The sequence below is a fragment of the Ictalurus punctatus genome, chromosome 19 (assembly GCF_001660625.3).
Source record: "Ictalurus punctatus breed USDA103 chromosome 19, Coco_2.0, whole genome shotgun sequence".
Taxonomy (NCBI): domain Eukaryota; kingdom Metazoa; phylum Chordata; class Actinopteri; order Siluriformes; family Ictaluridae; genus Ictalurus; species Ictalurus punctatus.
The window spans coordinates 17,901,976-17,917,707 of record NC_030434.2 but is presented as its reverse complement, the minus strand read 5'-3'; the positions used below and the strand labels follow the sequence as shown (position 1 = coordinate 17,917,707).

General features: G+C 39.8%; 1 protein-coding gene across 4 annotated transcripts in view; it reads right to left on the bottom strand.

Annotated features, from left to right (window-relative positions):
- The window catches only part of hmga2 (high mobility group AT-hook 2), a 31,797-nt gene extending 16,700 nt beyond the window's left edge, over positions 1 to 15,097 (bottom strand). For 3 of the 4 annotated variants that reach the window (XR_001815674.3, XR_008398367.1, XR_008398368.1), the window contains exons 1-3: positions 14,384 to 15,097; positions 12,492 to 12,578; positions 8,838 to 8,888 (exon numbers count right to left, since the gene is read on the bottom strand). Coding sequence is in view for 1 of the 4 variants with exons in the window: in XM_017494785.3 (XP_017350274.1) it covers positions 8,838 to 8,888; positions 12,492 to 12,578; positions 14,384 to 14,494 (249 nt within the window). In the remaining 3 variants the exon portion in view is untranslated. The remainder of the gene's footprint in view (positions 1 to 8,837; positions 8,889 to 12,491; positions 12,579 to 14,383) is intronic. The other variant, XM_017494785.3, reaches the window with a different exon arrangement.
- Between the last annotated feature and the right edge of the window lie 635 nt (positions 15,098 to 15,732).

The following is a 15,732-nucleotide window of genomic DNA, read 5'->3' as shown; positions in this document are numbered from 1 at the left end:
TTTTAGATCTCCCTTTTGATATCATGACCAATTGTTACCACTCAGGGGTTTTGGAGTAAGAAAAGGAAATGGCCAGTGGAACTCTGCTAAGTAGAGTCCTGCAAATAATTGGTGTGGACAAGGAGCTCAGACCTGGGTGTAAATAGAACTTTCTGGCAGGAAATTTGGCTCTGGAACTACTGCAGGAATGGGGGTACGAAATTGACCCAATAGAGGCCAACATTCCCACTTGTGCAGCAAAACCAGGGAGCAAGTGTTCATCTTGGGGACATGCAGACCATAGTACATGGACAAGACATTGTAATAAACAAAGCATGTGTGACTTATCATGCAGTTCTCATCCTTTGCATCTTATGCTTGTTTGTGCTTTTTTTAATAAGGCCAACAGCTCATCTGGAGATTCTTGCCACCCATGGCAGGGATTTCAAGAGAGAAAAATTGGCCATGCTGTCTGGGTAGGGGTGGTGGTGGTCAGAGTGACACCAACCAATCGTGCATGACTGTGAGTTCACATATGCAAAAGAGGGCAAGTAGCACTTTCCTCCGAGTGTGTTCAGCTGCCCTGTGATGTACTATGAGAAGCAGTTTGAAACAATGTGCTGGCAGGCTTCACAGGCTAGCCCTTAGCTTTCCTAGTTAATAGCTACCGTACGATAAAGGGACAGCTAACTAGTGGGAGGGAAATTGGGAGAAATGTGTTTAAAAAGGCTGAGAACACATATTACCTCTTTGTTTTTTCCTTATTTAATGTGCAACATGAACGCATGAAAAAGAGTGAGGGAGAGAGCGGGAGAGCACATCCACTAAACTGTTGATTCACGCTCACACTCAATGAGTCACAGAACTGCCAATCTCCTGGGATAACTACAGGAATAACTGGCCAGAAAACCCATGGGTCAGGTTCAATATTTTGTCTGAGAGACTTGTTGCAGCTATAAAAGGTTTTTGATGTTTGACACTGAATTCCCATCATACTGTCCTCCTCCAAGCCTATATATGCAACAAAAAAAGAAAGAAAAAAGAGGGGGAAAAAACTTTTGACACTTTGGCAGAGGCTGAGGGTTTTCCAAGCCTCTCCACCACACTTCGAGACTGCTGGATGAATCCCAATCCCAGGGCTCATCTACTCCACCGATCCGCCTCCTCCCCACTGCCGGACTCTCCCTCCCATTTCCCTAAGCTCTAATTCCGCTCCTCACCACCTGCCAACATTGTTTGTCTCATAGCCAAGAGCAGCACAGCCTTGTGTTAGATGAGAGTACTTCCTCTACGCCCCCCATCCACCCACACCCCACGCCCCCGTGCTCATTCATTTACTCATTCTCCAGCCTTTTCCAAAGGCGTAGGGTGCGGAGTCTCACTGGTGTTAGGTCTGCAATGACTAATGTCCCCCCACATACACTGAGCTGGCAATGGCTTCCTTTAAAGTAATATACAGGAAGGTAAGCGAGAGGTGAAAGGGCTTTAGGGCTAGAGGTAATGTCTTCTTGTTTGGTGTCTGTGCCTCTCACTCATACACAGAGTCATCTGTGTTTGGGTGGCTGGTTGACTATAGGGCAGAGGAGTTCTATGGATGTAGTTGAGGAAACTTACAGAGGGGAATGGAATAAAGCACCTGGCAAGTGAAAGGGCACCATAAATCAAGATCTCATCTTATACCTCATATTAAAGGAATTCTTGGCACTTTAGGCTGCTGATGGCTTGCTTTGCACTCATTGTCTGGGCCATTTGTCCTGGCTGTGTGGTAGCAGCACTGTCCCTGACAGAGTGACTTCGATGAGAAAACACAATGAGGCATAAATCTATTGTTTTTGCCCCCTACCCATTTATTTCCATGGAAACCAGTGGACAGGTTGTCTGCCAAGCAGCCAAGTGCTAAAAATGCAACTGTGACATTACTAGCAACAGAGGGGGTCAAACTGCTCAGGAAGAGGAGAAAGAGCTTCCCTCTCCACTGTAGTTCCTCTTGCTTGGTGAGGAATCAAATGCATAATACTCAGTGGACATCAGCCAGCTGGCAGCATGAAAGGGGGAACTGCTGTGCACAACTGATTAATGCTAGCTGTTTGAGGACAAAGATTCTTCCTCACCCTGCCAACTGTGGAGCCTGTCCGCTTGGCACAGAGGACCCTGTCCATCTCAGCACCTGTGCAGGATGCACACTCGGAAAAGGAAGAGGGAGACTGTAAATCAGGGCTTTGGCATGCTTAAACAGATCGACCTAGCAGCACAGATGCTGGATTGGAGGACTTGCTAAATGCTTGTAAAACTGTAAAAGGCATGCCAAAACAAAATGATACATAAAAAGGGAAAGGTCACCTTCTGAATCTTTCTGTAGTCATCAATGGTAAGTGTTGGCACAGCTATCTGGGAATATCCTTTTCGATGGTTAGCAAAAATGTATTGCACAGTGGGACGTTGTTGAACAGGACAGAATCTCTTCATATTGACATTCTATTCTAAATCAGCTTCTCAAGGTCTTGGCTAGACACAGCTCTCTTTTCTCATCGCCCTGGGAGGGCAATTCCAATTGCTGCTTAGAAACTTTCTAGACATCCACACCACCTGTGAAAAAATGGCATTGTGTGACTCATATCCATCAATATTAGCCTACAATCTTTTTGTAGTGATGAATAATATCTGTACATTATTGATATAATCAGGTACAATATTATGATAGTACTGGTGCCCTTACCAGTTGCTACATGGCATGGAAATTAAGAAATAAACAAAACAATCAGGTGTAAGATTCTACATAGAAACTGTAAGTGTTCTCCTAGAAGATTAAAATAAAGAACACTTTGTTTTCCCATAAGAGAGTACATATCCCTACTTTTTATCAGTGAACAAGACTACTCTTAAATGGGCACATTTTGTCATCCAAATCAGTGTTTAAGTGACAAATGTTCTTATTAGTATACAACACAGAATTAGCTTAGAAATGTCGCACAGCAAAATCAACTCATGAGAGTCATACATGAGCACAGTGTGTGTTGCTTAAAGGCTGGGGATTTTGCTGTATATTAGTGCATTTCCTTAATCTTTTGAAAGAATGATATTTAAAATTCCTTCTCATACTTTTTGATCTGAACATGCTGTAACAGCTTGAGAGACTTACTCTGCTTGAACATGTTACATTGGGAGGACAGTGACTAGTGAGATAAGAGCCTAAAGCAGCTGGTGGAGGTCTCCTTACGATTTCAATTTCAAATTGTTTTTTGTTTTTTTTTAACTCTCAGATGAGACGCACACGTTCTTGGTCCCTTCTGGGGTAGATATGGTTAAACACTACTTTCTTTCCCTTCTGGTGGCCAGAGCCACCTTCTTCCATTAACCATTTAGGATTTCATGATGGCTGCTGGTGGTGGGGGGAGGCAAAGGAAAACATTCCAGTGGCCCCTTGTAGCTAAAAAGGATATGCTATAATTAGTTCCAGGAGGGCGAGTGGTAGCTGAATGAAGAAAGCTGGCTTGTTTATCCAGGAAAAGAATGGCAAGGCTCTTGACAAGTCCACCCTGTATATGTGGAGGCAGCCATGTGGCTATGGTGGATGCCTGGGCCATGCCAATTCATCTGTGACAAAATAAAGCTACCAAACAGATCATAACCCAGGCTTTCAAAGCAACACAGCCACCCATACATGAGGATAGGTCTGTGGACATACATTCCTTCAGTCCATTCATAAAAAAAAAAAAAAAAAAAAAAAAAACACAGGGCAAAGAAAACAAGATAGTGCTCTGTCCCTGACTGCACTAGTTGAGTTAATGGGCAATTTCTGGTGTGCGTCACAGCTCTTGGATAAATGAGACCCATCTACAAAAGCGGGCCTTGGAGAGGACACTCTCATGCGCTGATAGCGAGCTGCCTCCTTGACTCATTCTCATTCATAAACTTGGTTCATTGTAGATGACTCCCACTATACAGATCACTCTGTTACAGGGGGTTTTAAAAACTGCCACACCAGCTTGGCACACACTATATATAGAAAAGCAACTGCAGTGATAATAATAATAATAATAATAATAATAATAATAATAATAATAATAATAATAATAATAATAATAATATATCTCATTTAATGGGCTTTATTATCCCCACTGATTAACCCTTTAATGCATAGCATACATACTTATGGACAGTCAAATTAAAGGCTATTATTAGGAAATGATAAGATGTAATAATTTTTAGGCCATTACTGTAAATCGTTATGCTGATTTCTTTCCCTAAAAAGCACCAATTATGTACAAATAAATAAAAGCAAATTTGTTACAGCCTCTTTGTAAAACCATCATTTTTAAACTGAAGATAGATTTTTACCTCAGAAATCATCATCATGCAGCATTATTAAACTGTGTAGATATTCTACATCAGGAATAGTGCTGTATTTGGTTTAAAATGGATGTTTTCTAAAATTTCGCTCATCAACATTAAACTTTTAGGTCTGATCTTTAGATCTTTCGGATGTTAACAATTTGACTATAAACCCATTGGAATTTGTTTTTTTTATCATTATTATTTGTGGTATTTATACACATGGAGATTCATTTTTTAACATAAGTGATGTTTAGAAAATGGCAACATTTCATATGATATTCAATTTAATGTCATTAAAAAAGGAATTAATCTGGATGTTTTCAATGTTTAAAATTTATGTATGGAGGGGTCAATTTTTTAATTGCGTTATTCTCTTATTCTCTTTCCTGTCAACCTTTGTTTCCTAATGTTGCATTTCACAGGTAAACTACCCTATAATAAATAAAGGCACCCCTTCCCATTTAATCTAGACACCCCTTGTTGTTCTTCAAGAAATTATATTTATAACTCATTTCATGCTTTGTTTGTCCAGTATGAATTGACATTAGTGTGTGTATGTGTGTGTGTGTGTGTGTGTGTGTGTGTGTGTGTGTGTGTGTGTTCATGCATATGTGCATATGTGTGTAGCCAGTAGACTGCGTTGGTGTGTGTACCTGTGGTGTATATGCAGCCATCATGAAAGAGCAGCCGATCGTGCCTCTGGGCATCAGTCCAGAAAATCAGTGCAATAAACGTGACCTTCTTTATCAGGCCAGTCCAAAGTTTCCAGCAGTGGGTGGCAGCAGCAACAGCTAAACCCTTTAGAAATGCTCTCACACTGAAATCTCCATTATTATCCTACTCTGTTGGAAGATTGCTGCTTGCATTCTTGGATGATATAGTAAGCCAGGCCATGTTTTCCTCCAGTACAAATGCAATTATTTCTCAGCCATTTACTGATGAATCATTCTACCTTACAGCTCCAAGTTTCTATAGTAGCTATGAATGCATGCAGGAATAATAGATTACACAAGTGACCACATAACTGCTGCAGGGATAGAAATAAAACTTGTTTAATTGATTAATTGTCATACAATTCACAAATACGCCAGCATTTTTAATCTACAGCATAGTGCATGGTCCATTTCCACAAACAATAATTTAGACACATTTTCCCATTTCTAAGAGCGGCCATTGAAGCAGTCTTTAAATGTTTATGTACAACGCACATATCTATGTATAAATGTAAATATAATGTACATATCTTTGTACAATGCTGTAGAATTTTATAGAATTGGTCAGTCAACTATATTTGTGAAGGAAGTTCTAAATATGCATCACTGGCCTCAGTTTTGCTTTGATCATATATAGATACCACAAAACTAGGGATGCATCGATACCGATACTGGGATTGGGTATAGGCCTGATACCATGCTTATTTACTCATACTTATATTTGTAAAAGACGCCCCATACCAACATGTGATACCAGGTCATATGCTAACCTTACCTCACATAGTATGTTGCTGCACTAATGAACAGACGAAACAAAATGACAGTGATCTGGATGTGTTTCATGATCAATGATAGCAATCAAAGCAAAACAGACTGCACACTGTCTTCTGTGAAAATATCAAGAGAAAAAAAAAACTATAGCATCTTCTTACAAGTAACCTCATAAAACATTTTAAACATTAAACTCAGCACAAGGAGTTCAACACTAGCAGCACACAGCAGTCAATGCCGGCTAGGAAAGAAAAAGGGGCAACTAATTTAACTAGGCCAATGCACTTCATTCCAATTCAACTTCATAATGTTATAAAGCACTAACCTAGTAGCTTCAGTCCATGAAAACATAATGCACACGTTTTATGGCCATTATGTAAAGTGGGGGAACATAAACAAGAGCTAAATAAAATGTTCTGTGATGTCCTTGATTTATACTAAAGGTCAAATAACAACTTGACGTATTGCGCAATGACCTCCTTCAATACTGTTTTATTTTTCAATTTTTATTTTTGTAATGGTTTGAATGAGTGAAGCATAAATTCTATAGAACTCAAGCAAAAATCACAAAGCCACAATTGTTATATACTGTGCACTTTATTTAAAGTCATTTACTAAGATGCACTAAATTGTGCAACCTATAGCTGGCAGATATGGACAAAATATACTAAGGCTGCGTTCAACTTGAGTTGTTAAAAATGAGTAAACAGGAGAGTTTGCTCAGATAGTGGGAGTGAGTGACAGTGATGGATTCTGCTAGCTCCTGAAGTAGGCTTATTACATTAATTGTTCAAAATTAAACAGTGAATATCTCTATTGAAACAGTGTATATTATTAGAAATGTACTTCCGTCTACTCATAACTGATAATTGAATGTTGGATCTGCGAAAACACATTAAAATGGAAGCGTGTTCTCCTGCAAGTTACTGATAGAGAAACGCAGCTGAGTATTGCTATCAGTGTCAGTGAGCACACAAAACATGTACTCCTACATGTTCTCTGCTTTAAAAAAAAAAGAAGAAGAAGAAGAAGGTATTGATGCATCCCTACACAAACCCTTAGTTAACAAGTACATGATTGGCCACTTTTTACTGTACTGCTACAGGGTTAAAAAGTTGGATACTACATAGGAACAACTTTGGCAAAACATTTTCTGCTTGCCTCACTCTAAGATCTTTATTGTTCAAGTGTAACCGTCAGATTTCTATGTATTTTTGTTGTTGTTGTTTTTGTTTTTTGACTGTGAGCAACTAAGGGCATTCGATTTCTTAGTGACGGAAATGAGTTTCGAGTCAACAGGTTTACCATTTACGTAGATTTTGGTAGAAAACAAAATTCTAAAAATCAGAAACCAATCCCATAAAATTGGTTATGGTACAATACACAGTAATTCATTAAAAAAATTTAAATGAGTATAATTGTCCATCTCAAACAGCAGTTTCTAATCACTTGCACTGGCTTATTAATAAACCAATTGAACAAGAATTCATGCAATGCCAAACACATCAACATGAACCTATGCTATTGTTCCCATAATAGAAAAACACAAAACCATCAACCAAGCATGCAGAGAGAGAGAGAGAGAGAGAGAGAGAGAGAGACTGATATACAAAAGTTCCTTCGTGTCCATTCAGAGGACTCTCTCCCTGCAGCCTATCAATCTATCAAGGTGTCACTTACAAGTTGATAAACATGTTTTTAAGCTGTCTACATAATTGCTAACGTATGGCTATGGTCAGTGTGAAGTCTAAACTGAAATCTAAATATTTTCTTTATCGGAGAATACAAACATTTGTACAATCTCATTAAGCACTTGCTGACGAGCAAGCGAGCAGTGGCAAGGCTGAGTGTAAGGCCTGTGGCAGTTTCCCAGGCACAGCCTTAAGCCTAGACATGGATTAAATTGCAGTGATTGATGGCAATTCCATGTTAAAGAAAATCCTTTTAGTCCATGACTAGGTCTAATCTGGGCCCTTGAACATGCCCAAAGGATATTTAATACCAATTAATACAAGTGAAAATGTACAGTCAAAGCTAATGTAAGAAAATAAGTTTCCATTCATTGTTTGTAAAACAAATTTGTTGAACAAATACACGTATAAACATCCATTTTACATAGTCTAAAAAAAAATATCTAATACTTTTTGCTGCTGTGGACCTCATTAACTGTAAACTAAATTCCACAGTCCCCTTCAGTCATCTATATTTTATACACATTATCCAGCTATTCAAATATTAGGCTGAGTATTTATATGTGTACAATAATGTTTTGGCTATTTATTGGAGCCATAGAGCTTTTCCTTCCTGAACGTTCCACTCATACAACACCGTTTTATTAAAATTATCATTCAGATTCAAGTTAAAATTATTAAAAGGCCTACCAGTTTCGAAGTTCGAATTAAACCCATTCAATTTCAGCTACCAGTCAAACAGGATAATGACTATAATTAACACAATAACTTTGATAACGGTGAGTTGTGATTTCCACCACTGAAAAAAGCATGCAGACCCGTCTATGCTTCTTGGACCCCACTTGGAGAACCATCAGATTAATACGTTTTAATCCGCATAGAACTACTAAAATGGCTTAGGAACTTCTGTACACCTTTACCCTCATGAAAAATATCAGGGCCTATGAATATGCATTAATATGCAATGTGTAAATGTCCTCCTGCAATCCTGGCTACTTTAGCACACTGTTTCTGTGGTTAAATGTTTCTAAACAATTGTAGACATGACAGGTACAACGTCATGTAGACACTTTAATCACCCTTTTACTAACTTTTACTACTTATACTCAATGTGCCGAGATCAGTTTTCGTCATAAGAATGAAATAGCTGTTTTAATCGTTAATAAATGTAGTCAACCATTCAAAAGGAGTTTAAAATATTAGTATGATAGGTATAATATAAGATTACTCAGTCTTTCAAACAATTTTTTAAAAATTATTCTTGGGTATGAATTCACCTAAAAAGAAAACTAATGCTAAATATATGTGACTATAATACACATGAAACAAATGAAAGTGTGCAACATACCCATTTCCTTGGTCTTCCTCTCGGTCTCTTCTCCCCTGTGGTCTCAGCTTTCTGTGAACATCAGTGACTATGAGTTAATACTCATTCAGTTCGGCCAAAAAGCATAACGTGTCAGAAACTTGTTTTTTGAGAAAATTTCATACATTGTGAATAGGGAGCTTCTTGTAATTTAGCAAAGTAGCACTAGAGGGTCTGTGTAAAGTATATCCAGGCATCCGACAAGGAGCTGTCTGTGTATCTTGCACAGAGGTTGTTCCCAACCTGGACAGCATAATATTTCACTGGAGGAATTTTATGCTATACAAAGGTAAATGAGAGGACCATTATCGGCAGACTCACTGCTGAGATAAGGACCATAACAGACTGTTATGGGTTTTAGATCACATTAAAGACCTTTTGGTAACAGCCAGGCATTGATATGGAATACATCCAATTTCTCAGATGTCCCTTAACCATTTAAAAGTTGAGACAAGCACCATTTCAATTGTCTTATTTGTCTCATCTCATTTTGCCACTTGCGTCTGGGGAAAATTTATACGCTAGCATTTCACAAGTGTAGATTTGACTGTTTATCAGACCATATGAAATGCAATCTTCAATACCTCTTCAATTTCTGACGCTTTTTGATTTATAAACCCATCATACAGACTGTCTTATTTGATCGACTTGCAAAATTAAAAGGCAATATGGATGGACTATATTAGGGCACCACCTTGAATTTGTGAAATGTTTAAATGAACCATTTCCATACATTTAAGCAATGGTGAAACTAGAGTGCCTTTGCAGTTACCGTAGTCAAGAATGTCCCACCGTCACAATAGACAGGGACAGTTAACAAGACAAGATGCGTCTCAATAATTGATAGAATATAAAGTGTTCTCCCAGGCTGCAGGCTTTTGTTATGCTGCACTTTGAAAGAAACCCTATCCAAATTTTAAAAAACAACAACTATGAATTCTGGGAAAGGGAAAGGATAGGTGTCAAAACTACACTGCTGGCTGATTCCTAAAAGCAATATTATGGTCATCTTAACTGTCAGAGAGAGTTTTCAGTGTCATCATTCTCATTCATAAATAATCATCTTGCTGCTGCAATGCTTTTGGTAAATTCAGCTCAGTGAAGTACATATTTGAAACTAAAATCTTTCACATACGTCTTCTACAATAGGAATTATGGCTTTATGTGATACACAACAGTTACACATATCAGCTCTGTTTGGTTTGTTCTGCTTGCCCAGAGTAAGTAATGACCTCACTGCCTCACATTACTGTTTATCCAACAATTGTTCACATTAAATGCGTACACTGTAACAAAGGCCCTAAACATATGCAACACTTTTGTGCAAGTGTCACAGGAATAAGTTCTTAGAAGGACACAGCCTCTTAGGGCTCAACCCAAGTCTGACCACAGCCACCACTCAACTGACCGCTTAGCCAGCTCATGCAACTTTCATGTGTCAGACAGGGCATATCAAATTCTTAAATGAGAGGATGGGTTACTCCATTTTGTGATTTGATTGAACAGTTCTGGTAATCACTAGACTGATGTACTTCAACTATGTACTTAAGTTCTACCTCAAACTAGTACAAACAAATCAGCCCACAGGTCATCCACAGTTCTTTGAACTCTCTATTTTTTTTTCTTGCTATCGCTATTTGTCTATGTGTCTCTATCTGCCTGTGTCTCTTTAACCAATCTGTGTATCCGTACCCAGTTCTCAGTTCAGGTTGCTACATATTTAATCAGGATATTTAATGGTCTGTAAACGAACACCCTTATCAATTAATCATGGTTTTGCGTGTCTTGTCCGGCTCTGCAGCCTAGTCTTATGTCCACTATGTACGCCTTGAAGTCACTGTTGAGCCTTTACTCGCCCTTCCCTGACATGACATGTGTATGTTAGGCAAGGCCATTGCAGATTAAGGGGGTAGGTAGAGACTGGGTGAGCTAGACTTGCCCCGTCAGAACTTGCTTTGTAAAAGGAGGGTCTAAAATTAGCCCCCTGAGTACAGTGTATCAAGTTTAACAATGACTGCTCCATGGAAAATATTCCATCTCTTCATTAGGACCAATGCATTGAGCAGATGATCAGAGTGTGTGGTTCAGAGCTGGCTTTTGAATAAGTATAACACTATGTTAACAGCCAGCGAGGTTATCCTTCCAGATTTAGCCTGGTCATATGATACAGTTTCAGGAGCTCCTAATTTGGGAGTTCATCATTTTTGAGCAGCACTTAAATTGTAAAGATTATTGAAAGCTGTAAAGGGCAGTATTATAAACTGCCCTTTTATCATTCCAAAAAATTGTGCTTTTAGAATGCCATTTGCAAAATTTGTATTTCATAACAAACTATGCAAGATGTCAATTAATTACAATCGATAAACCCTTTTTTTTTCCCTACTTTCCATCCATCTAGTCTATAACTGTTCAAACTGAGTTTTCAAGAAACAATGGACCTGTCTATATGCAGAGTATTGTCAAGTTACAGTCCTTTACCCAGATCTGGCCCTTACCAATGAAGAGACCTTCAAGGGGAGTCTCCACTCTGTTTAGTTTAACTAGTGGAGCTACAGTCTGGGGTTCATAGTGAGGAGCAGTGCTTTTAAACTGGAGATGAACACTTTATTTCAATCATTAAAGCAGTAGGAGCCGGTGAAGATGATTAATTTTGGGTGGGAGAGCAAACTTTGTGAAAAGTGTTTTGAGTCAGGCACCTTGGCGATTTCCACTCCTTTCATCTTAGCAGATTTATCTGCTCACTGTTTATCATAACAATGCCAAATGAGATGAAACAGAATTACGCTGGCAGAAAAGAGCTTGAGTTTTTCAAAGTGGGCCTGTGACTGTTTACAGTGGTACCTTAATGCGGAAGAGCCCAAGTCGGGCTGTCAGTGAGTCATTACCAGAGCCTGATCCCCCTACCACCAGCAGATAAATGAAGACATCCAAACTCCCCCACGGCTCAGGGATGAGAATCGCACACTAATACATCTAAACCAAGACTGCAACTGATGTTGAGGGAACTTCCCATATACAACAGACCAGACCAGACCAGACCACACACAAAAAAAGAGGGACATGTTAATGATTTCATCAGCAGCTGCCCGTTTCTGTTTTTGGAAAGCTTTGTGTGTGAATATGATTTTACAATTGCACTTGAACAGTATACTATATTGATTTCTCTAGTTAGAAATTTAGAAAGTTAGTATTGTGTGTGCGGGCACTAAAGCAAACTGGGTGTGTCTTTCTCTACATATATGAATATGCATATGTGTGTGTGTGTCTGTGTGGGTAGTGAGATAAAACTTGCTGCATTGGACTCGCTGTGCACTGGCCTGGGTACACAACACTGAAGCGTTATGATTGCAGCAGTAAAGAGAACAGTTCCACACCACATAAATACACACACACACACACACACACACACACACACACACACACACACACACACACACACACATCTTTAAACTTACTCAGGAGTATTGAAGTCAAAGACCTTCTTTACTTACTGGTAACCTCTAGGGCATGGTGTGTATGAGAGCATGCAGATAAAACAACTATGGAAGAAGTGTCTGTCTGTATGTCTGTGTTTTCACACTCAACCAGCAGTGAATGAGATGCCACAGATCTGTGCAGCAGTAGTTAGCATCCTACCTTCTGTGCTGCTTTGGAAGGGCCCTTGTTCTTGCTTCCCTTGGGACGTCCTCTTGGACGTTTGGGGACAGGCTCACCCGTGGGTTCCTGCAGAGGAGAGGAGGTAAACACAGCACATGAGGACAGGAAACAAAGCTGTTGCCCATTCTGCCTCCAACACCAATTCCACTACCCACTGCTCTCAACTGAAGAAGACAAGATCCCTTCGAACAATGCTCTCATTTACTGGTGTTCAGCATGTATGCATCAAAAACCAAAGAGAAGGACAAAGGTTTTATGTGTTTAGTGGGTGAGTTTATGAGTCTAATTAAAATGCAATATTTATTTGAATTAGTAATAATTGGGAATATACAATTACATAAGCTATAACATTATATATAATACCAAAAGCACTTTACTTGCACATACGACGAAGGATATTTTGTCTAGAATGGACTATGCTGTAATTTCTATTTTCGATTTTTTTTTAGCCAGTTAAATATTCATGTATTTACGAACAAAAATATTTACAACTAAATATATGTATATGTTGAATTATGTACACTGTTAGAAAAAAAATGGTTCTTTGAGGGTTCACTGGATGAGAAGCCCCTTATGATGGAGGAAAATGCTGTTGTAGTGTTTTGAATTGAAAAATCCTGAAGGGTTAACAAATGAGTGTATAGACTATTTCGGAGTCACATATTTATCATCGGAAATACTGAGGTATGGATCAAGTGAGCCAGCAGAAATCTAGAAAAAGTCGTTGGTTTATAAAGTTTGGAAAATGTTGAGCATATCAGCTGGTGTCAAGGTTTTTACGCACGCCAGTTCCACAAAGGAACCGCACTGGCCAAGTTCAAAGCCGCATGCTGCCGTACTAAATAGTGTATCAAAATAGTACGCACCATAGGAAGACTATTTAACTCTGTTTAATATGGCAGTGTGCGCTTTTAGACGCAACTCCTCCTGTCTCCCGTTTGTGCGGGGACATCTAATTACAAGCGGAAGACTGACTCAGAGAGAACCTTGTGACAGTGAATCACGGTTTTACGGCGCGTAAACACGCGCATAAATTCATCATCGTGCGGTACATGCTCATGACTAAACTATATTCAATGTTACATTAGAGAACGTGAGCAGGTCATGAGCTGGCACAACAAAATTGCAACAGGTATATGCAAACGGGTTTGTCTGTGCAGCGCTTTATCTGAGCTGCAGAACGGCGGAGGTCGCGCCTCGGTCATGGGCGGCGTAAAAAACCATCGTTAAAGACGCAACTTCCAACCGTAAAGTTTGTACACACTGAATAACTTCGTCCGGCGGCAACCCTGAGCTAATCTGTGATTTCAACGAACCACTAGAGAACTCAAATTTCCGAAAATCACCGGCAGGCTATATGCACCATTTACTAAAACTATTCAGACGTGCGTTGGTTTGTTTGCACTTGAAAAGGAAAAAGCAATGCATTTGCATAGCTGAACATTTCCCGTAGCCAATGCGTTGATCATTGTTCTAAGATTCTAAGAAACAGTTTTGGATCATTGGTTACGTTTTTGCAGGACTCCAGTATTTAAGGTGTAATTTGCGCGAACATCTTTCGTGCACAATAATGAGTTGCATTGAAAAAAAGTTGCTCCCCAACGCAGTTTAATCACAAACACATTGAATCGAATTATTTACCATTATTATGCATTCATATTTCATTTCAGTTCAAATAGGCACACACCACAACACGAGACGTCAAGAGACAGTTGCATGCTCGTGCTATACAGGCTAGGTCCAAAACGGTACAATATTCTTTTAATGCATTGGTGTGTCAGATGTATCCTAGGCTATTATTTATTATGCGGTTTAGGACGTAGCTACAGAAGTGTTTAAAAAAAAAAAAAAGACAAGCCGATGGCACTGACTTGCTGCGGCTTCCTGGGTCTGCCCGGTCCTCTCTTCGGAGGCTCGGCGGCCGGAGCGGGCTGCTCGCGGGATCCCGAGGCTTCGGCGGCTTCCTCACCGCGCGCGCTCATTGCAATGACTCAGAGCCAAACGGGGAAGTTCCTGTAGATTTGTGCTCCTGCAGCGCGCGCGCTCCGTGTCGCGCACCGGACGTCCTGCTGCAGAATTACGAGACGGTTGGTGATGGGGGATCCACTGTAGTCTGAGAAAGGTCTGAGAATAACGGTAATGAATAAGCAATGCAGGTAAGACGTTTGGGGTGCGAAATAGAATCTAAAAAGCGGGCCTCGTGATCCTGGAGGTGTCGCGATTTGCACGTGCTGTCCGCTTGAGTATTTGGCACACGCAAGGAAGGAAAAAAAAAAAACGTCTCCTCTTTAGAACTGAGTGGGGGTGGCTATAGTCATAAAATAAGAGCGCGATCAATAAGAATGTTGGTCTTGTCCGTGCGGACGAGCTCGAGACATTTGCAGAGGGGAAATCGGCGCGCTGTCAGATCTGCGCGCGCTGCTCGCTGGGCTCAGTGGAGTTCCCAAAAAAACTTCGAGGAAAAACTTTTCTACACGGGTCAGCTTAGGAAAAAACATTCGCCTTTTAAATGCATCTCTGTTGCCCACACGGAAAACAAGTCCACTAAGTGGACGGGGCTGTGGTATATATATTATTTAAAAAAGACGAAAATCACTTTTCTCGTGGGTGGATAATATGGGGAGGGAGGGAGGGAGGGGGCACAAGAGGCGCAAAAAGAGAGGGGGGGGGGGGGGGTTGGACGGCTTCCACAGAAAACATGAGAAATTCTGCGAGGAGAGACCACATCGAGACAAACTCACGTGTACACCACCGTCCATGTTACTGGACGCGATCCAACGGGTTTAAAGAGACGAAGAGAAAATGCATGCATTAATATTGGCCATTACTTAGTCAAGTCATTTAATAGTGGCTGCTTAGTTTCATGCAAATAATGATATAATAGCGTAACCTGATCAGGCGTGCTTTGAATGCTCATTTCACTGTCAGGTATTCATTTAATACGCAACAATCAATTACCTGCATGGTTTATGTAGATAAACTGATTATTAAAAATGAAATGTTATTGACATAACACATTTATTAAAAAAAAAAAAGATACTACTACTACTACTACTACTACTAATAATAATAATAATAATAATAATAATAATAATAATAATAATAATACAAAGTAGAGTTGCATTAAAGTCAGTGCTTTAGCTCGATTGTGCAGCTGCATGTGTGCATGGAGTGAAACTTGCACACGGACCTCCAGCAGTCGGTGGGCTTTGAAGCGGCC